Consider the following 22,209-nt stretch of genomic DNA (forward strand, 5'->3'; position numbering starts at 1 on the left):
ATTTCTAATTTTAAAAAATAGATATGCAACAAGCAACAAAGGTTTACTGTATAGCACAGGGAACTATAGTCAATATCTTATAATAACCTAAAATGGAAAATAATTTCAAAAATAACATGTGTATATGTATAACTGAATCACACACATAAAAAAGAAATTTAGTTAACTTTTTGAAATTTAGTAATGTTTATCTTTTTGCCAGTTTTTCTAAATGTCCTATGGACATCTAATAACATATGAGATATAAAATTTCAAATATATTTAGGATATGATTAATATAAATTAATTAATAGAAATATGTTATATTTAAATCATTAATGACATCATTCAGGATGCCCCAATTCTTATTTTTTCTGTACTTGATAAAATATTCTCAGAGAAATGTTAGTATGTCTATGATTATATATTTTTTCTTTTCCCTTATATTTCTTCTGATTTTTGCTTTATGTGCCTGTTTCTTTGTTGTTAAGGTGTCTAATAGTTTATGATGTCTATCTTTTTTGTGAATTGTACCTTTCATCATTAAAAATATTCATCTTTGCTTCATTTAAAATAATTACTTAAAAAAAAATTAAACCCTAAGTTCACATAATGACTTGTACAGTAATGTTCCCAGCAGCTTTATTCACAATAGCCCCAAATTGGAAACAACCCAAATGTGTATCAATAAGGAATGGAGAAATAAAGTGTGGTATCTTAATACAATAAAAAATATCCTGCCACAAAAAAAGAATGCATATAAGATGCATATATCTCAAATCATTACACTGAGTGAAGGAAGCTAACTAGACATGAAAGAGCACACAACTATATAATTCTATTTATATAAAATGCAAACAAGGCCAAAAAAAGATCCCTGGTTGCCTGGTGGGGAATAGGGAGGGAGATGGACTGCAAAGGGAAATAGATCTTGAGAGTGATGGAAACGTTCTGCATCCTGTCTGCGGTGGTGCTTTCACAGGTACATACAACCGTCAACACTCATTAAATTACATACTTTCTTAAAAATGGAGGCTTAATTGCCATATAATATTCTGTTGGTTTCAGGTAGCCAACATATGATTTGGTGTTTGTACACCCTATAAAATGATCACGGCAGGATATCTAGTTAACATCTGTCACCATACACTTTAGAAAGCTGCTTTATTTATATGAATTAATACAAGGTTGACAGGACCTAAAAAAGGATGATGAGAGCCTGAATAGGGGCAACAGGAGGAAAACTAGAGCAGGATGACAGAAATATGTTAAAAACAATAATTTTAAAAGGTAGGTCTTGATACAGGAAAGCAAACACCCTCTGCTCTGAGCCTCACAGACTCTGACTGAAGAGCAGCCGCAGCTGACTGCCTGGCGTGGGCTGCAGAAGAGATTGCTCCTAGGACTGAGAATCAGGTTCCAGGGTTTTCCTCCTCTCAAATACCACCACCTTGTGTTGAGCTGTGAAATGCAGACCACCCAGGAACTTGGAAGGCTGTGCGCCTTCCAGAAAGGAAGGACCTGGCATGGCACCTCTTGGCATTTTTGGAAAATTATGTCACAGATGAATGGCAGCCACCTCCTTCCCCGGCTCCCGAGGCCCCAGGGAGGGAGCAGCCGGAGCTGCAGCCCAAGCTCTAAACAAGAATGCACGTCCCACAAAACCTGCACGTGGTGCCTGGTGCTGCTGCCCCAGCGTCACACAGGAAGATTCATGATTGACCCAGGAATGCACAGCGGACACGTTGAGAGGTTTATGTACCACACAACACACGTTAAATGCAGACTGGACAAAACCAAGACATCTGACTCCTTTCCTCTGACTTTGGAGTTGGAATGTAAGTTTAGGATTTTCAGCAGAGAAAAATGAAATGGGATCTGTTCAGTTTCAGAAAGCTGATGAACCTTATGAAGCCAGATGCTCATAACTTTAATAAAAGTTTCTCAGCAGGTATAAGAATCGCCTGCAATACAGAAGACACAGGTTCAATCCCTGAGTCTGGAAGATCCCCTGGAGAGGGAAATGGCAACCCACTTCAGTCTTCTTGCCTGAAAAATCCCATGGACAGAGGAGCCTGGCAGGCGTCAATGGGTTACAAAGAGTCAGACACGGCTGAGCAACTACACACATAAAGCACAATATATTGGAAATAAGGGATGGGGTATTTCTTCTTCAAGAGATGAGTGAATAAAAATATATTTGAGAAAAAAAGCAAATAGAATGGGCATAGTTTTGCATTGGGGAGATTTTTGAATCAGCTGATGAAAACCTAGTCTGATGGGGCCAGGCTAGCACAAACTTCTAAGAATCTGGTGGGGGAAGGGGTTGCAAAATCTAATGAGTTTCTGCACCAGAAAGTACAAATGATGAATTCAGGGACCAAAATAATCTACATTCTCTATATAAAAGAAGGAGGAAGAGAAGGACAAAGAGGAAATGTAAATCAACTGACAATAGAAGGAGTCCCTGGGACCTAGCTATTGAAGAAACAGTAAACACGTGGCATTTACTGGGAGCCACTGTACTTTTATAATCACTTAGTATTAACTAATTTAGTCTTCCTAACAACTCTGTGCAGAGGACTCCCATTTACAAATGAGCAAACTAAGGCACAGAGCAGTTAAGTAACTTGCTCAAGACCACATAACTAGTAAGTGACAGAGCTAACATTGGAACTCAGGCAATCTAGCTCCAGAGTATGAAGTCAGGCCCTTAACAAAGGGTAGCTAGTTTATTAATCAGACAGGACTAGGTTACTCACTCTGTCCACCAAAACTTTTTGAAGATAACTAAAACACCATCATTGGCATCATTATAGTAAAGCAGAGAATGGAAAGTCAAGGAATAAAAATTCCTGGTGTTAGAATAGGTCAACATAAGAGAAATTCTTAATGGCCAACAGGACCCTGTATTATAAAGCAAAACAACTAGATAAATTTGGAAAATGTCAGTGCAACCTCAGAATCTTAAAAAAACACATATTTTCCCCAATTTTGTCACTACTAAAATGGTCTTTAAACAACAGGGTTCTACTATACAGCACAAGAAATTATATTCAATATCCTGTGATAAACCATAATGAAAAAGGATATAACTGAGTCACTTTGCTATACTGGTACACTGGAGAAGGGACTAGCAAACCACTTCAGCATTCTTGCCTTGAGAATCCCATGAATAGCATAAAAAGGAAAAAAGATATGAAACTGAAAGATGAACCCCACCCCCACCCCCAGATCAGTATGCTACTGGAGAAGAGCAGAGAAAGAGTCACAAAAGGAATAAAGAGGCTGAGCCAAAGCGGAAACAGTGCTCAGTTGTGGATGTGCCTGGTGGTCAAAGTAAAGTCCGATGCTGTAAAGAACAATATTGCATAGGAATCTGGAATGTTAGGTCCATGAATCAAGGTAAATTGGGAGTGGTCAAACAGGAGATGGCAAGAGTGAACATCAACATTTTAGAAATCAGTGAAATTAAATGGACAGGAATGGGTGAATTTAATTCAGATAACCATATTATCTACTAGTATCTACTATTATCTACTACTACTGTGGGAAAGAATCTCTTAGAAGAAATGGAGTAGTCCTCATAGTCAACAAAACAGTCCAAAATTCAGTACTTGGGTACAGTCTCAAAAATGATAGAATGATTTCAGTTTGTTTCCAAGGCAAACCATTCAACATCACAGTAATCCAAGTATATGCCCCATACAAGAAGAAGATGAAGAAGTTGAATGGTTCTGTGAAGACCTACAAGACTTTCTAGAACTAACACCAAAGAGAAGATGTCCTTTTCATCATAGGAGACTGGAATGCAAAAGCAGGAAGTCAGGAGATACTTGGAGTAACAGGCAAGTTTGGCCTTAGAGTACAAAATGAAGCAGGTCAAAGTCTAACAGAATTTTGCCAAGAGAACACACTGGTCATGGCAAACACTCTCTTCCAACAACACAAGAGACGACTTTACACATGGACATCACCAGATGGTCAACACCGAAATCAGACTGATCATATTCTTTGCAGCCAAAGATACAGTCAACAAAAACAAGACCAGGAGCTGACTGTGGCTCAGATCATGACCTCCTTATTGCAAAATTCAGACTTAAAGAAAGTAGGGAAAACCATTCAGGTATGACCCAAATCAAATCCCTTATGATTATATATTAGAAGTGACAAATAGATTCAAGGGATTACATCTGATAGAGTGCCTGAAGAACTATGGACAGAGGTTCATAACATTGTATAGGAGGTGTTGACCAAAACCATCCCCAAGAAAAATAAATGCAACAGGGCAAAATGGTTGCCTGAGGAGGCTTTACAAACAGCTGAGAAAAGAAGAGAAATGAAAGGCAAAGGAGAAGAGGAAAGATAAACCCATCTGAATGCAGAGTTCCAAAGAATAGCAAGGGGAGATGGGAAAGCCTTCTTAAGTGATCAATGCAAAGAAACAGAGGAAAATAACAGAATGGAAGAGACTAGAGATCTCTTCAAGAAAATTAGAGATACCAAGGGAACATTTCATGCAAAGATGGGCACAATAAAGGACAGAATCAGTATGGACTTAACAGAAGCAGAAGATATTAAGAAGATGTGGCAAGAATACACAAAAGAACTATACAAAAAAGGTCTTAATGACTCAGATAACCACAATGGTGTGATCACTCACCTAGAGTCAGACATTCTGGAGTCCAAAGTCAAGTGGGCCTTAGGAAGCATTACTATGAACAAAGCTAGTGGAAGTGATGGAATTCCAGCTGAGCTATTTCAAATCCTAAAAGATGAGGCTGTTAAAGTGCTGCACTCAATATGCCAGCAAATTTGGAAAACTCAGCAGTGGCCACAGGACTGGAAAAAGTCATTCATTCCAATCCCAAAGAAGGGCGATGCCAAAGAATGTTTAAACTACTGCACAATTGTGCTCATTTCACGTGCTAGCAAGGTAATGATCAAAATCCTTCAAGCTAGACTTCAATAGTATGTGAACCAAGAACTTCTAGATATACAAGCTGGATTTAGAAAAGGCAAAGGAACCAGAGATCAAATTGCCAACATCTACTGGATCACAGAAAAAGCAAGGAAATTCCAGAAAAACATCTGCTTCACTGACTATGCTAAACCCTTTTGACTGTGTGGATCACAACAAACTGGAAAATTCTTCAAGCAATGGGCATACCAGACCACCTGACCTGCCTCTTGAGAAACCTGTATGCAGATCAAGAAGCAACAGTTAGACCTGGACACGGAACAATGGACTGGTTCAAAATTGGAAAGGTTGTATATTGTCACCCTGCTTGTTTAACTTATATGCAGAGTATATCATGTGAAATACCATGCTTGATGAAATCACAAGCTGCGATCAAGATTTCAGGGAGAAATATCAATAACCTCAGATATGCAGATGACACCACCCTAATGGCAGAAAGTGAAGAGGAACTAAAGAGCCTCTTGATGAAGGTGAAATAGGAAGAGTGGAAAAGCTGGCTTAAAACTCATCATTCAAAAAACTAATTATGGCATCTGGTCCCATCACTTCATGGCAAATAGATGAGGAAACAACAGAAACAGTGAGAGACTATTTTCCTGAGCTCCAAAATCACGGCAGATGGTGACTGCAGCCATGAAATTAAAATACACGTGCTCCTTGCAAGAAAAGCTATCATAAACCTAGACAGTGTATTAAAAAACCAGAGACATCACTTTGCTGACAAAGGTCTGTCTAGCCAAAGCAATGGTTTTTTCCACTAGTCATGTACAGATGTGAGAGTTGGACCATAAGGAAGGCTGAGTGCCGATGAATTGATGCTTTCGAATTGTGGTGGTGAAGACTCTTGAGAGTCCCTTGGACAGCAGAGAGATCAAAATGGTCAATCCTAAGGAAATCAGTCCTGAATATTTATTGGAAGGACTGATGCTGAAGCTGAACCTCCAATACTTTAGCCACCTGATGTGAAGAGCTGAGTCATTGGAAAAGACCCTGATGCTGGGAAAGATTGAGGGCAGGAGGAGAAGGGGGTGACAGAGGATGAGATGGTTGGATGGCATCAATGACTCAATGGACATGAGTTTGAGCAAACCCCAGGAGATAGTGAAGGACAGGGAAGCCTGGCGTGTCAGTCCATGGTGTTTTAGAGTCAGATACGACTGAGGGACTCAACAACAACAACAGCTTTGCTATACAGCAGTAATTAACACAACACTGTAATTCAACTATACTTCAATAAAAGATAAATTAACAAAACAAATAAAATGGGCCTAACATAAGCTCAGCAGTTTAGCCCACTACCAGTGCTCATGCCCAGGTAGTCAGCAGTATAGTTCTCCACTAAAACCAGGGCTCCTTGGAAACAGGCCAGTATCATATCGTATCTTGGGATTGGACAACAATGGGAACAGGTCTGAAATGCCTGTTGCCAAACAGCAAGAATGACTCCACAGGCATCAGGAACTCTGCTACATGGGAGAGGAAGGGACTGCAGAACTCTCTCCCCAGATGAGCTGTGATACTCTGAGCTTCGAAACTTAAGAGAAGGGAAAATCACTGTGGAAGCAATGTGAGTCTGAGAAATGCCCTGTGTTCATGATGTCCTACAAAAGGAAAGTTAATATAAAGTGTAGAGAAAGGAAGTTTTCATAGCAAAGAAAAGACGACAATAATAAGATAAGTTATCATTTGTTATTGATCTTTAAAACTGAAAAGCATTCATATATAAGGCCATGTAGTTTCTTTTACAGAGTGTTAATTACATGTCTGTTTTCCATTATTTCTGTGGTGAGTAGGAAAAAATAACAAAAGGAACTATAAGTCAGGTCACGCAGGACTTGAGGGCCCTTGGAAGGACTGCTTGGCATTGGTGGTCATACAACAAGCAGGTGGAAAGAGAGGCAGAGATGCACTGGCATCGTGATCACACACAATTAACAAGGAGATGACAGTCAGCAGTGTGTTTGTAACATCATCAACCGCTCACACAACCTGAAGAGGAAAACCAAGAGCTCAAACTCATCTCCTAAGAGGTGAAGTCTCTACCTAGTCCAACAAAGAATGGTAAAGTGTTAATAAGGAATATACACATTTTTAATAGTACTAAAGATAGGTCAGCAAACCCCAACGATAAGGGGTCCTGAGTTTGAATCACCTTGAAGTCACCTAGTCCTATACCATAAAGCAAGAATGTGTCCCTCCAAGAGTCAACATCCTGTAGGCTTTGCTGCTCAGAAAAGGTATTCCTTGTCCTCTGGATATGAAAGATCAGTGCAACTGTCTGGAAAATGTCACAATGACATTTAGGTTAACTCTAAGAAAACACTGAAATAAATGAAACAATGGCCTTTCGAAGATCTTAAAAACCAAGAACACAAACAATGAAGATATAAAATTAAACCCAAGATACTTAATATTTTAGAATAAGTTAAAGTGTAAATGCATTATTAAATCTTGATATGTTGTATATGTTTTATCTGTTATTTAAGATGGATGATCAAAAGGAATCAGCCATTCTAAATTTGTAGTAGAATTTAAATAGTTTAGGGAAGTTTAATCAACCAAATCTATAATCAGTGTTTAAATGCTCAAGGAGAAATGGTTTTCAAGCCATTCTGAATGACTTTTTGGATAGACACAGCAGACATGCTCTGGATACTCACCAATTCCTGACATGCCTTCCTGACTTTTTACTTGGGGGGCTTCCTCTGCCCACCAGAGCCAGTTGGCTCTGCCCAGGGCAGGCCAGAATTGCCACAACCTCCCAGAGCAGGCCTCAACCAACTACTGATGGGAGTTCATGGACAAATGCCCCAGCTTTCAGACCTTCTGGTAAGGATATCTCAGAGGCCAGTGCGCGCCATCTGCCCCGGACACCCAGGGCAAGTGAGCAGCAGCCGTCCCCAGTGGTAATCTCAGTAAGGTGGTCGGTAGAAGCCCTCATGCCTTCCCTGACTCATTCCTCCTCTCCCCACTGGGGCTTTCAGGGATCACCTCCTAACTAAACTAGTGGACTCAAACCCACATCTCAGAGTCTGGGCAACCCAGATGAAGAGAAGAGAGGAGTTTACTAAATCAAAAGCACACATATGTGTGAGGCTCTTCTTCTCAAAGCACAGTCCCTCCTTGGGCATTTTGTAATTTCCCAGCAGGGGAGCTGGCTTGGTAGCACAGCCAGCCAGGGGAGATGGGAGGGGGTGGGCACGGTCTTGGGTAACCCTCTGCCTCTCCTGTCAGCATCTCCTCCCTGGAACCAGCCTCTCTCGGGACCCATGACTTTCACCAGGTCACACGCTCTCTGACTCTCACTGTGGAGCTGTGATTCCTCCACATGGAACTGTGATCTCAGAGGACAGTCTTCGATACAGAAGTCTCCATTCATAAAGCTAGACTTGGACTCAGGGGACAGGACGAACGTCCACTTACTCAGCTGTCAGGACAATGAGCCCACGGGCTTTGAGTCTGCTCTCACGTCCCTCTGGGCCATAAGGGGCTTCTGCTTATGACCTTTATAGGCAGCCCCCCAAAAGAGGAGAAACAAAGACCCTGCTCACCACCCCTACAAACATGGTGGTTAAGTGCTCAGGCTTACTCACTTATAATTGTCACTTTGGGCGGGTTCCTCAACATCCCTGAACCTCACTTTCTTTAGCTATAAAATGGAGGAAATATAATCTAACTCATCCCTCTTAATAAAGAAAAAATGATTGATTGCTTAGGCATGCCAGCCACTTTCTATGCACTCCCATCACATGGACACACGTAGGTGCAATTATCATCCTCAGGTTCTAATTCTAAGAAACTTTTCCAGGGTCACCCAGCTAATAAGAATGTAGGGTTCAATCCTAGGCGAGTCTGATTCCACTCTTAGCCTCTATGGTATACAAAAGATACAGAAAGTAAAAGCGCCCAACACACACTAGGAGCTTAATTACTGTCATTACTTTCCTGTGTCCTTACTTCACCATTCTCTCCTGGGCTGTCTCTCACTGGGGAAGGAATATAAAGGGGACACAGACAAGGAGAGATTCACAGAGCCTTAAATGAAGAGGCTCAATGCCAAGTTCTTAATAAAAAGCCTTCAGAGAAAACAGAAGGCTTCCACTTCTATTAACACCTAAGCTCTTAAAGTTCTTTCAACTCTGTAATTTCCTTCCCTGGAACCTCCACAAAATTCCCAAAATGCCTTTCAAAAGGCCATAAAGTCATGAATACTAAATATCATAGAAGTTTTCAGTGAAATTAAGTCACCTCTGGGCTTCCCTGGTGGCTCAGTGGTAAAGAACCTACTTGCCAAGCAGAAGATGTGGGTTCGATCCCTGGGCCAAGAAGATCCCCTGGAGAAGGAAATGGCAACCCACTCCAAAATCCTTGCCTGGGCAATCCCATGGACAGAGGAGCTACAGTGCATGGGGTCACAAAGAGTAGCACATGACTTAGTGATTAAACAACCAGTCACCTCTAAAGCGTGTTGACTCGATGTTACAGAAGAGCACTGCCTGAGGAGTCTGTCTCTCAGCCTGGCTCTGGGACTGAACTGTGTAACCTTGAGAAAAGCCACCTGCCTTCCCTGTGCCTTTTTATTGTTATTATTGAGAGAATAAACCTCATCTTGCCTTTCTTAAAGTTGTTGAGAAAATCATGTGAGAGATGTATGTGAAAATACTTGGCAAATTATAAAGCACAACACAGATGTGGGGAGTTATCAGTATTCAGCAGCAGCCTATCCAACTTGCTAAGAAAATTCCTGAATAAGAAAAATGGGAGCCAAAACGCAGAGGTGAGTAGCAAGGGGGGATGAGGAGAGTCAGATGGTAAAGAAAAACTAGCTGTCAGAACCTCATTTTCAATGCTGGCAGTTAACCTTCAATCAATTTTATAAGGCCAGGAAATAGCCATATTTTTAATTAAGTGTCGGCGGTAGGCTCAGCAACATAAAATTTAATGGTAGGGAAGACACCAGCATGAAGAAACATAGCTTCTTACCTCTCCTTCTAAGAAAGATATCTTTTCTAAAAGCTGCAATATTAAGAGTTGTTTCTGCTGCACCTTCTTCTTTAGTGATTCAATCTAGAAAGAAACAAATTGGACATTGTTAATCAAAGATGCAGAATTGTACAAGTTAATCAACTAGAAGAGAAGCCTTTGGCTTTCATTCAAACAGAAGCTACATATTGGTTCTTCTGTGTTCTGTGCAACAGTATTAACATGAGGTGCTCCATGGAGAGGGGGGTTCTGTGCCCAGGTAAGCTTGGGACATCAAACATGGTTGTGGGGCTGTTTCATTAGGTTTGTTTAGCCTAACATTTCTGCACTGTTTTGCCACACAACTCTTAGTAAATCTTCACTAATGCTTTGGGAAGTGCAGATGTAACTCTACATAAAAAATGTATTCAGCTTGAATTTATGCCACAGCCTGTATTTCAAACATTAAGCTCTGTTGATCCTGTTTGTATATTCATATTTGTTCAACTAAGTGTCAAAAGTTTTGCTCTGGGAAAAAGGTCACTGTCACTGAAAGTAATAATGAAATTCAGAGGATTGAGGACTCATGAGGCCTGGGGCAAGCAGGCAAGTCCTCTGAAAGACAGGGGCTTGAGCTGGGATTTTTCCCTTTGTTTTTATACTATATGTATCTTGGAGTACCATTTGTTTTTCATTCACGAATCATGTCTCCATGGACAAATCACAGGTTTCCTAAAAGCAGGAACCAGAGTGCTCTGTACCAGGCCATGCCTTGGACAATAGAGGGAACAGAGTGTGGGTTCAATAAATAACATGTGATTTGGAAGAATGCACTAATTTTCCAACAGTTTTTATATGAAATTTGAGCATTTACAAAACCTTTTTTTAAAAATCCCTCTTGGTGCAAAATGACACAATTCCTATGGAAGGGACTCTAGCAATAACTAAAAGCAGTACAAGTGTACAATTACACTTAACCTTTGACCCAGCAATTCTATTTCGAGAAATAGATCCTATAGATACATTAGCCAAAATATGAAATGACTTGGACATAGGATTTTAGAAAACGCACACACACAAAGACATCAATAAGTGGCTGGTAAACTATGGTACATCTTAACAATGGATTTCCTTGTAACCTTCAAGAAAAAGTAAAGATCTCTAAAACCCTGATACAGTATATTGTAAGGAATGTATGGTATGCTGGCTTTGGTGTAAAACTGCTAAAGACAGATGAATGAATATTTGCAAAAAGAAACACTACAAAGATCAAACAAGTCTTAATATTTACCAACAGGAAGAGGGAGAAATTAGAAGGAAGAGACAGAAGAAAGACTTTTCTGATAATAACCTTGTTACATAGGTTCAATCTTGGAAGCACATTTTATAGATTCAAAAAATAAAAACCAAAAAGGGGGGGAAAGTGAATCCTAAAATTTGAAAACAAACTGAAATAAAGGAACTTAACTATATATCAAATTGGTTAAAAGAAGTAATTCAGGCACTGTTAGAACAAGGTAATTTGACTGGATATTTTTAGTGGATGTATTCTAAAGATAAAAAGAATTGCAAAAAACCTCTCACTCACTGGGAAAATTTGGATAGTAATATTAGTATTATATTTTGAAACTATTTGATAGATTGTATAACACCATTTGGAACCAAAGTCTTTAGTGTAAGAGAAAGAAATATGAACATGAAATCAAAGAGGTAAAAAAAAGTTTTGTTAGATTTCAAATGGAAGTATCAGTATGAACACATAATTTTTGTTTTCTTTTTAAAAAATATATTAGATAAGCCTGAAACATTCAGAAAACTAAGACCATGGTATCTGGTCCCATCACTTCATGGGAAATAGATGGGGAAACAGTGGAAGCAGTGTCAGACTTTATTTTTTTGGGCTCCAAAATCACTGCAGATGGTGATTGCAGCCATGAAATTAAAAGACGCTTATTCCTTGGAAGGAAAGTTATGACCAACCTAGATAGCATATTAAAAAGCAGAGACATTACTTTGCCAACAAAGGTCCATCTAGTCAAGGCTATGGTTTTTCCAGTGGTCATGTATGAATGTGAGAGTTGGACTGTGAAGAAAGCTGAGCACTGAAAAATTGATGCTTTTGAACTGTGGTGTTGGAGAAGACTCTTGAGAATTCCTTGGACTGCAAGGAGATCCAACCAGTCCATCTGAAATGAGATCAGTCCTGGGTGTTCATTGGAAGGACTGATGCTGAAGCTGAAACTCCAGTACTTTGGCCACCTCATGCAAAAAGTTGACTCATTGGAAAAGACCCTGATGCTGGGAGGGATTGGGGGCAGGAGGAGAAGGGGACAACAGAGGATGCGACGGCTGGATGGCACCACCGACTCGATAGACATGAGTTTGAGTAAACTCCAGGAGTTGGTGATGGACAAGGAGGCCTGGCATGCTGAGATTCATGGGGTCGCAAAGAGTCGGACATGACTGAGCAACTGAACTGAACTGAATTGAAGCCTGAGACACCTTATTCTACCTGAAAACAAGGACATGAAGGGTCTCCCTTGGGTCAAAGACAGGATAATCTGTACATCAAAGAGAGTGTAATTAAGTAAAACACATGGAACATATATATTTTTAAAAACCCTGAGCATTTTATGATTCTTAAAAAAGAAAAAGCAGCAACAATTGGAAATGACAGTGGAACCAACTCCTTAGAAACTTGAAGATTTAGAGAAAAGGATAAAGCATTTATCCTGCCTTACTTGCACAAACTGCATGTTGAGATTACTAAAAAAAAGTCCCAGTTTATGAGGAAAGAAGTTTTACTTTACAGAAGAATTCCAGGTAATAAATGGAGAAGGAAGGAGAGAATTTGGAAATAACCATTGTGTGATACCAAGGAAATATTACTAACAGACTCAAGCAACTTTCATGGACAGATGAAATACTGAGGGGCAAAGCTGATGAGGAACCTGATAACTGTGTTGAGGGCTGTCACCACCTGAATGCACAGCCAGCCTCACCATCACCCGAAGTGGGATCACCAGACAATATGTGCCCCCAGAGCAGAACAAAATGAATCACCCAGGAAGTAGTCTTGCCTCCCCCGACTTAAAAAAGTTGAAACAGAATCTAATCAAGCTAATAAGGAGACAAAAAGTCAAATTCAGAATGTGGGAACATTTATAGGACAGCTGACTTAGTTCCTGCAGTACCTGGGTCAGGGTAAACGTGAGTTGGGGGTGAGAGGGCAGTACACGGAGCATGCTCTAGATCAAAGGACTTGAGAAACCTAACAACCAAGTATAGTGGACTTCTCTGTATGCCGATTGGAGCAAAGTACTGTTAAAAGACTTTTTAAAGGCGTTTTGGAAAATGCTACTACAGACCAATATCAAATGGGACCAAGAATTATTATTGATTTTGTTAGCTGTGAAAACTAACATGTAATAATAACTAATTATGATTACAGAAGGAAAAAGTGCACATGTTTTAGAGATGCCTAGTGAAACACACAGAATGTCTGGGATTTGCCTTTTAAAATAATTGCACAAAGGAAAAAATAAAAGGAAAAGAAGGTGGAGATGAGGCAAATGTGGCCAAATCTTGCTGTTTGTTGAATCTAGGCAATGATTCATTCTTACCCTCTTTGTCCTGAGTGAATTAGATGTTTTTGTGATAAAATATTTTAAGTTCCACCTGGTGTCAAAAATATAATATTCCATCATGAAAAGCAAGCCATTCATACAAAATAGAACACAAGAAACATACTTAAGGAAAAATGTTCAATGTTGATAAAAAATTCTTTTAATTAACAATTAAAAACAGTCACTAGTTATCCTTTCATATCTATTAAATTTGCCTGAAACTACTGACTGAAAAAAAATGGTGCTGGAAGGGCTGGGAGAGACAGCTATTCTCATGTGTTGCAGGTGGTGCTGTAAATTAGAATGACCCTTTGGGCAATTTAGCAATAAATATTAAGAGCCATAAAGCTGTTCATACCCTTTGACCTACTAATCCCACTCCTGGGAATTTATCCTAAGGACATAATTCAGATGTAGGAACAGGGCTATATATACAAAGATGTTCTTACTCCTATTATTTATAATAGAGAGAAAATGGAAATAACCTTAATGTCCAGCACTAAAGGAAGTGGTAATAAATTATGGAATATCAATTTGATGGAATATATTACACAAACACTAAAAACAAATCTATTACAAAATGGAAAAGTGTTTACAAAAAGCCTCAAGGGATAGAAAAACAAGAGTTTACAACGATGAAAGTAGAAGCTGGAAGAGAAGTTAGATAAATGAAATCATTCTGCAGTTAGGGTAGGATAATGGGCAAAACAAAAGTATGTTTTATTTACACTTCCTTCACTTTTTGTAGGAAAATTTGCAGAAATTATCCTTATCGTGTCCCTTTTTCATTCCTTCTTATATTGTTAAAATTCTTAAAAGCTGACCTCTAAAGTCTTTAAATGATAGGCAAAATGTGTACTGAAGTGAACTAAAATATTCCAAAGTCAGGAGTAATATTTCATCAAATTACACAAGTGACTTCACACACATTGGTTGCACCATCTCTGAAGTAATCAGTGAATCAAGAGAAGTGAGAGGGTTAAGGATATCCTCATGAACAGCTCATAGGAAGAGACCAAGATTATTCTACTCACCTTTCCCATAGATTTTAGTTTTAAAAAGAAATCAGTGCAAAGCAGAGATATCATCTAGGGAAAGAGAGCTGAGGGGAGACTTCTGGGCTAATGTTAGTGTGAGGAGGCACCTTGTTCTGGAGGAAAAAATGGGTGTGGGAAGGATGTGAGGGATCTGAAGCTTCTGATGACAAGGCTCAAGTTTTTCAGCAACTGAGGCTTCAAGAAGCGATTGTGCTCTTGCACTAAAAATGAATACCGTGCACGCTCATTTGCTTTCATCCTTGAGCATTTCTCATAGAAGCATCCTGTACAGTATATTCTGTGGTCAGAGCTGACATGTTCAAACTAGGGACCAAGGATGCTTAGGCTGGCAGGCAGAGCATAGCAGGCCCTCATGCCCTACAAGGGGTGCCAACTTTGAATTTCAAGTTATTCCCCTACAGTCTGCTCCTGAAGCACACCCCATGTCTTCTCCCAAGTAAGTCATCCAGTTTCTAAAATAAGCAGACTCTCATGTGTCTGGGTGGGACTTCCCCAATGGCTCAGCGGGTAAAGAATCTGCCCACAATGCAAGAGACACAGGAGGTGCAGGTTCCCCCCCTGGGTCTGGAAGATCCCCCAGAGAAGGAAATTGCAACCCACTCCAGTATTCTTGCCTGAAAAATCCCATGGACAGAGGAGTCTGCTGGGCTATAGTCCAATGGGTTGCAAAGAGTTGGACGTGACTGAACCGCTAAGCATGCATGCCCACATGTATCTGGGTTTGCTATTATTTTAGCTAACATCAGACTCCCAAGCCTTTGGTTCTTTTCCATAATATCTGAATCACCCATTTGTGTGAAAAATGCTGTTATTTCTGACTGCCAACTTCAAAGAGCCTTGACATATTGTCTCCTATATCTTACTCGCATAGTAACATAAACACTCAAAAATCAGCTACTACTATGTTATTACTGGTATTTCTTCCTCCCTAGACTGTCAGCTTCTCGAGAGTAAAGACCTTGATCAGCTTCATATTCTCAGACATTGAATGAATGAATCAAAGAATCTTTCCATCCATTACCTCTCAACAATCCACCCTGTAAGACTTCAGAAACAAAGTTGTTTGGAAGAGACTCTGGGAGGCCCAGAGGAACCAAAGTTGCTAAATACATAACCTCCAAAGCACCCCCCAAAATTGGGGGCATCCCAAAATCCAGGGAACCACGCAGGCAGTATGCAAGTGAAATCCATTTGGCACATTTGCTCTCACTTGACTGGTATCAGTTTGTAAATTTGACCATTAAGAGGTTTAGGTCCACTTCACAAAGCTGCACTTAAATCTAGCTGTCACCAGGTGGTGGTAAATGACCCAGGTTACCAGGCTCAAGTCAAAACATTGAGAAACAAGAAATTAGATGAAGCCTGGAAAATAAGTGCTTCTATCCTACTTTCCCAAGAATGTAATCTTGTTGCAACAGTTAAATTTAAATATCAAACAGCAGGGGGACTTCCCTGATGAGCCAGGTTAAGAATCCACCTTCCAATGCAAGGAACATGGGTTCAATCCCTGATTGGGGAACTAAGATCCCACATGCCACAGAGCAGCTAAGCCCATGGGTCACAGCTACTCAACCCAGGCACTTCAGCTAGAGATCCCACAAGCCACAACTAGGGAGAAGCTCCCATACCGCAGTGAAGATCCTGAGTACCTCAACTAAGACGTGACACAGCCAAAAATCAATTAATTAATCTAAAAAATCAAATAGTAAACCTTCTTATAGAACAAAGGGAAGAAACCCATCTTGGTAAAATCTAGAACCTTTTACCTGATGCTCACTCACTGAACTGATATCTAATTTTGTCTTCATTAGCAAGTTTTTTTTTTTTTTTAATTTTTGTAATTCAAACTGAATATATGTCTTGCAGCCTAACTGATCATGCAGGAACAGGCCAGTTTGATATTTAAGGTGGGTTCAGGGGGTCATCTAGTTTCTAAAATGGTAACAGCTTTTCTTCACATTAACCACAATTGAGTTACCTGGATAGATGGTTGGAGCCAAGCAATCCCTTTCAACTATAACTGGAGTCACCTGGACCAAGTCCACTTCTAGGCTCTACTTCAGAGATGCTCTCTTACTCAGAAATCCTCCCAAGCTTCTAAGGGGGAGGGACAAATTAGGAGTTTGGGATTCACACACACACTACCATATATAAAACAGATAACCAACAAGGGCCTACTGTATAGCACAGGGAACTATCCTCAACATCTTGTAATAACCTATAATAGAAAAGAATTGGTTATATATAACCAAATCACATTGCTGGACACCTAAATCTAACACAACATTGTAAATAAACTACACTTTCATAAAAGAAAACAGTAACAAAACAGAACCACCCTCCCACGCGGTCTAATGTTCCAGTTCCCTAGTGTGGACATGAGATGCTTCTGCTGTGGTCCCACTTTATCTCCCCAGTTTCCTTTCATGCCAGCTCTGGCCCACAATGAACCCTATGAAGAAGCCACTCCATCCTCTGAGTGTGCTGTGAACACAGTGGGACCTCTGCCCCAGCTGGTGCCTTCACCAGGCATGGCCTCCCACCCTTCATCCCCTCCTCTACCAGGAAAATTGCTGGCAGGAAGTACTCCACAGTCACCTCCCAGGCTAGCTCTTGCCAAGTCCTTCAGGTTGCCTCTACATCTGTCTCTGTTCATTTCAGCCCTTCAAGCAAACCCCTAGCACGAACCATCACTGCCACTACCACGGTCTGTTTAGATCTTCCCCTTGCACCAGACAGCAAGCCCACGCGGTACGGATGTTTAGTGTACCGATTATCTTATATGAAAGAGCAGTTCTCTTAGGAGGTGAAATCACTGCTATCCATCCACACATTTTTATAAACTGCTTTGGAAACAGATTCCTATAGTGAAAGGATCCCTCCTGATTTCTTTCAAAGAAGACCTTGTATGTCAACCACACTAAAATGAAATTATATAAAAACTCAGTAAGGTCCTCTTATGGATTCACAACAACCCCCGGAGGTTGCAAGGCTTGTCAGCTTCCTGGAATTTTTTCACATTGGTGACAGACACGAAAGACACGGGTCATTTCGTGTTAGATGTCAGAATGTGATATAGCCTATAATTAAAAGGATGTGAATAGTACCCGACTGTGCAAGACTCATGAAACATAACTCAGTACAGAGGTTGGCAATGTGGAGAGAAATGAATGAATATAAGAAATACAGCAGCAAATAAGTATTAAATACTAGATAGCACTTGATACTTTTTTTTTAAGAAATTATGCTTTAAAGTGTTTTCTCTTACCAGCTGGAAAATGACAATATACATATATCTGCAAATGCCTTTCATAAAACAAGAGACACATTGAAACAGGGCATGATATTAGAAGGTACATTAAAACTGTCACATTGAATTAAATTGTCTAAAATCTTGTAAGAGTAAGGAAATTACATTTTTTTAATCCAACCTAAGTTTATGATAGTATTGTTTATTTTCTCTGAAATTTGTTTTGTTTTCATTCTAATTTTAAGAATAGCCAAGTAAAGTAAACCAAACACTTTTATTCAAAGTCAGTGTGATGGTTGGTATTTGTATGTGTGTTTATCATGAAACTCAACACATTAATAAAAAGTTTCCAAACCTCTATCACCGATACCTCTCTCTGTTACTCTTCCTAATGGACCCATAAAGCCATTAAGATTAATGGTATAGAACCCTAATTTGACATGAAAGATGTTAAAAACAAAGCAAGTTATAAAACAAACAAATAAAAAGACTTTCTACTTTAAACCACCTTGGTAAAGAAAGAAGTCATTTTCCCATTGAAAATATACCAAAAATGGATACCTGCCAATCAAAGCCTCTAGCCAAAATGAGAGAACCGGAGTTCTGAATTCTAGGTCAAAGAGAAGCAACAGGATACTTGAATGTGAGTCTTTCTTGACTTTTCATGGGAAATGCATGCTGTTCAATTATTTGAAAATCTGACAGAAAAATACATTGAAGATCCCTATTATTGTTACTCACAGTGAACCCCCAGTTACCCAGAGACCAGTGGACTGACTGCGTTACGGCTGGCATAGGACAGGCAAGAATTTTCTAGAACTCACCAGGGGTTTTTATCACCTCTCTTTGCTCCCTCTTGTCCTAACCCAGCCTAGTTTTCAGCTCAACTTGCTGTGGTCTGGCAAAAAGTTTTCTCCATTTCCCTCAACAAAATAGGAATCATGTCTGATGCCCAAACACCTCACCATGAAAACTGAGAACAACTGATATCTAATACTCTTCCTCTGAAAAGGTTTTTTTTTTTTTTTTTTTGCTACAGTTTCTCCTAATTGTATTTTATAAGTGCTGTAACAGTGTAATTTCATAGTTGTGTATTTTTTAAAGTGCATTCCCTTTGGTAAAAACCACCACAGAAAGAATTTTAAAATAAAGTTACCTTCTTTTCTTAAAAAATGATACAACACAGGGACCTATGACAAGACAAGGATCTGCCCTGCACTAATGCAGCATGAAAGGACAGTTTAAAAAGGACAAGGAAAATGGGACATTATCTCATTTTGGGGGGAGCGGAGGGATGAATTAAGGCCACAACAAAACGAAACTGAAAAATTGCTAAATGAAGCTCTGAGTGGGGAAAATGAAAAATCAATGAAGGAACGGAGGGAAAAAGGTACATTTTTCATCTTCATGATGTTTGATTGGGTTTGGAGAAATTCATTTTCAATTAATGTGTCTTGTGGCATTCAGCCAGGCCAGATATGAACAGGGCACACATTTTAATCAATTTTTTTCTATTAAGTTTGAAGTAATATATAATCATAGAACTATACTATTCTAAAGGATCAGTTGAAACTGGCTTCTGCGGTAAAGTAATCTAATTTGGTTTGATTTCTATCTTATATTAAAGATCACCCCACTTCTACTGAAGAAGAACCAGCCCCCTAAATCTCCTTGGTACCCACGCATAACTGGACTATACAAACATCAGTGAAGGGGGGATAAACTGGCATCCCAATCTGCGGGCATCCACTGGCAAGGAAGAAAAAGAGGATACTGGGCACCAGGGCTTTTGCTGGTTTAGCACATTATTCTCAGAAACAACCCTCAGAGTCATTACCCCCATAGATGAAGGAACTGGGGTTCCTACAGTTTCACTGTTCATTCACTCCTCAGCATCAGCCATGACCCAGTGCTAGATTCCAGGAGCACAGCCATGAGCCAGGGAGACCTGGTCTCCACTTGCAGGGAACCAGCGCATGGAGAAAGAAGTGCACAAGTTAGCACAACAGGGGAGCAGGCAAGCAATGTTTGGTTCCCCTCCTACCCAGAGACGGGATGCACCGGCCATCTGCCAATGGGGTGAGGGGAAGGTTCAGACCACGGGACCAAGAGGGGACCAGCCCGTCCCAGCTGGCCTGGAACTTCCTAGGTTTTAGTCTCATGTGTCAGGAACCTTCTCATTTGCAGGCAAACCAGGACAGTTGGTCACCCAAGAGCTTGATGCTGGCAGGGCTGAGACCTAAACCCACGTCTCTCTGATGACAAGGCCTGGGCTCTTCTGTTCACACCAGCCTGAGGTCCAGAGGGTGGCCCCGTCCTCCCTGTGATGACAGCCTATCTCGGCAGTGCTGCCTGCAAATTAGGCCAGGCAGGGAAGAACACTGGCAGGCAATACCTTCTTTTACAAACGGTTTGCTGGGGCCCTACGTCTTAAGGCTACTCTTTTCTCCTCCGTGAGTTTAGAGGAAGGTGAGGTGGGAAAGCAGGAAGGAGGGTCCTCCAAGCTTCCCTGGATGGACGCAGTATCAGAGACAAAAGACCATACACTGAACAGGAATACCCAGGGAGGGAAATGTTTCAGGCTGAACAATCAGAGGATGTACAGGCGTAACTCGTTTTACTGCACTTCGCTTATGGTGATTCACACATACCGCATTGCTCCCAAATTGAAGGTTTGTGGCAACCCTGTATTGAGCAAGTCTGTCAGCACCATTTTTCCAACAGTATTTGCTCACCTTGTATTTCTGTGTCACATTCTGATAATTCTTACAATATTTTATAATATTTTAAATCCTCCACCGGCAACAAAAAGATTACAACTCACTGAAGGTTCACATGATGCTTCTGTTGTTGTCTAGTCGCTTAGTCATGTCCGACTATTTGAGACCCCGTGGACTGTAGCCCACCAGGCTCCTCTGTCCATGGGGATTCTCCAGGCAAGAATACTGGAGTTGGTTGCTATTTCCTTCTCCAGGGGATCTTCCCAACTCAGGGATGGAACCCACATCTTCTGCATTGGCAGGCAGGTTCTTTACCACTGAGCCACACCAGGGAAGCCCCAGATGATGGTTAGTGACCAGTTTTTAGCAATAAAGTATTTGTAATTAAGGTCTATACACTTTTTATACATAATGCTATTGTACACTTAATAGACTACAGTATAAACATAACTTTTATATGCACTGGGAAACCAAAATGTTCATGTGGTTCACTTTTCTGTAATATTTGCTTTGTTACAGTGGTCTGGAGCCGAGCCTTCTGTATCTCTGAGGTAGGCCTGTATACAGAGGCACCCAGCTCCACACCTGACACAAAGCTGATGCTAAAAAAACAAAAAACAGTAGTTTAAAAAGGTTCCTATTGATAGATGTGCACTACTATATATAAAATAGATATCTAATAAGGACCTACTGTATAGCACAGAGAACTCTACTCAATACTCTGTAATGACCTATATGGGAAAAGAATCTTAAAAAGAGGGGATATATGTAGATGTATAACTGATTCACTTTGCTGTCTACCTGAAACTAACACAACATTGTAAATCAACTATATTCCAATAAAACTTTTTTAAAAAATAAAAATTTACTAATTGTGTCAATTCTAAGACAAAACAAAACAAAGAATACAGGAGGCTTCAATTAAACACACACACACACAAGCATGTGCACATCACACAAACACATGTTCCTAAAGTTCAGATGCCCTGGAACATGGACCCTCACCTGCACTGACCAGAACTCTCCAGGGAGCCTCTGAGCTGCCCTTCCTGCCCCTCTTCTCTCTGATTCTTCAAGAAACCCCCGCCAGAGGCATTGGCAATGGGGAGCCATTGAGGAATTCGGAGCTGAGAAATAAAGGATGTTTTCTCAGGTTGTTGCTGCTACTCCACCACAGTTAGGCTCAACCTACATTTCCAGTCTCTTCATCATTACTCCCTGTCATCATTACAGTGCACTCAAACCGGGATATTGCTTGCTGAACTCACCCTATACTTTCTGGCCTTCATGTTTGTGCTTTTAATTAATTCTATGTCTAGTCTGGCACATCCTTTTCCACCTACACAATCCCTGCCTAGAAAAATCTAACCCATGCTGCAAGACCCAGTCAAATATCACCTCCTCCCTAAAGTTTCTCCATGCACACTAGAATTAGTGAGTATTTGCAGGCACTGACCTACGCCCTTAGTGTACATTCTTTCCATCAACAACCCCTGAAGCAGGTATTATTATCATCACTCACATTTTTTGATAAGGAAATTAAATGTGGGAGAAGATAAGTAAATTGCTCAAGATATAAAGCCCAGTGAGCAGCAGAGGCAAGATGCAAAGACATTTAATTTACTTGACGCCT

At 40.3% G+C, this 22,209-nt stretch overlaps 1 protein-coding gene across 1 annotated transcript in view; it reads right to left on the reverse strand.

Moving 5' to 3' along the window:
* Window positions 1–22,209, reverse strand: part of LOC122443556 (myocardial zonula adherens protein) — a 116,274-nt gene that overhangs the window by 32,911 nt on the left and 61,154 nt on the right. The window contains exon 11 of the mRNA XM_043471847.1: window positions 9,944–10,027. Coding sequence (XP_043327782.1) covers window positions 9,944–10,027 — 84 coding nt within the window. The remainder of the gene's footprint in view (window positions 1–9,943; window positions 10,028–22,209) is intronic.

The sequence above is a fragment of the Cervus canadensis genome, chromosome 6 (assembly GCF_019320065.1).
Source record: "Cervus canadensis isolate Bull #8, Minnesota chromosome 6, ASM1932006v1, whole genome shotgun sequence".
NCBI classification, from domain to species: domain Eukaryota; kingdom Metazoa; phylum Chordata; class Mammalia; order Artiodactyla; family Cervidae; genus Cervus; species Cervus canadensis.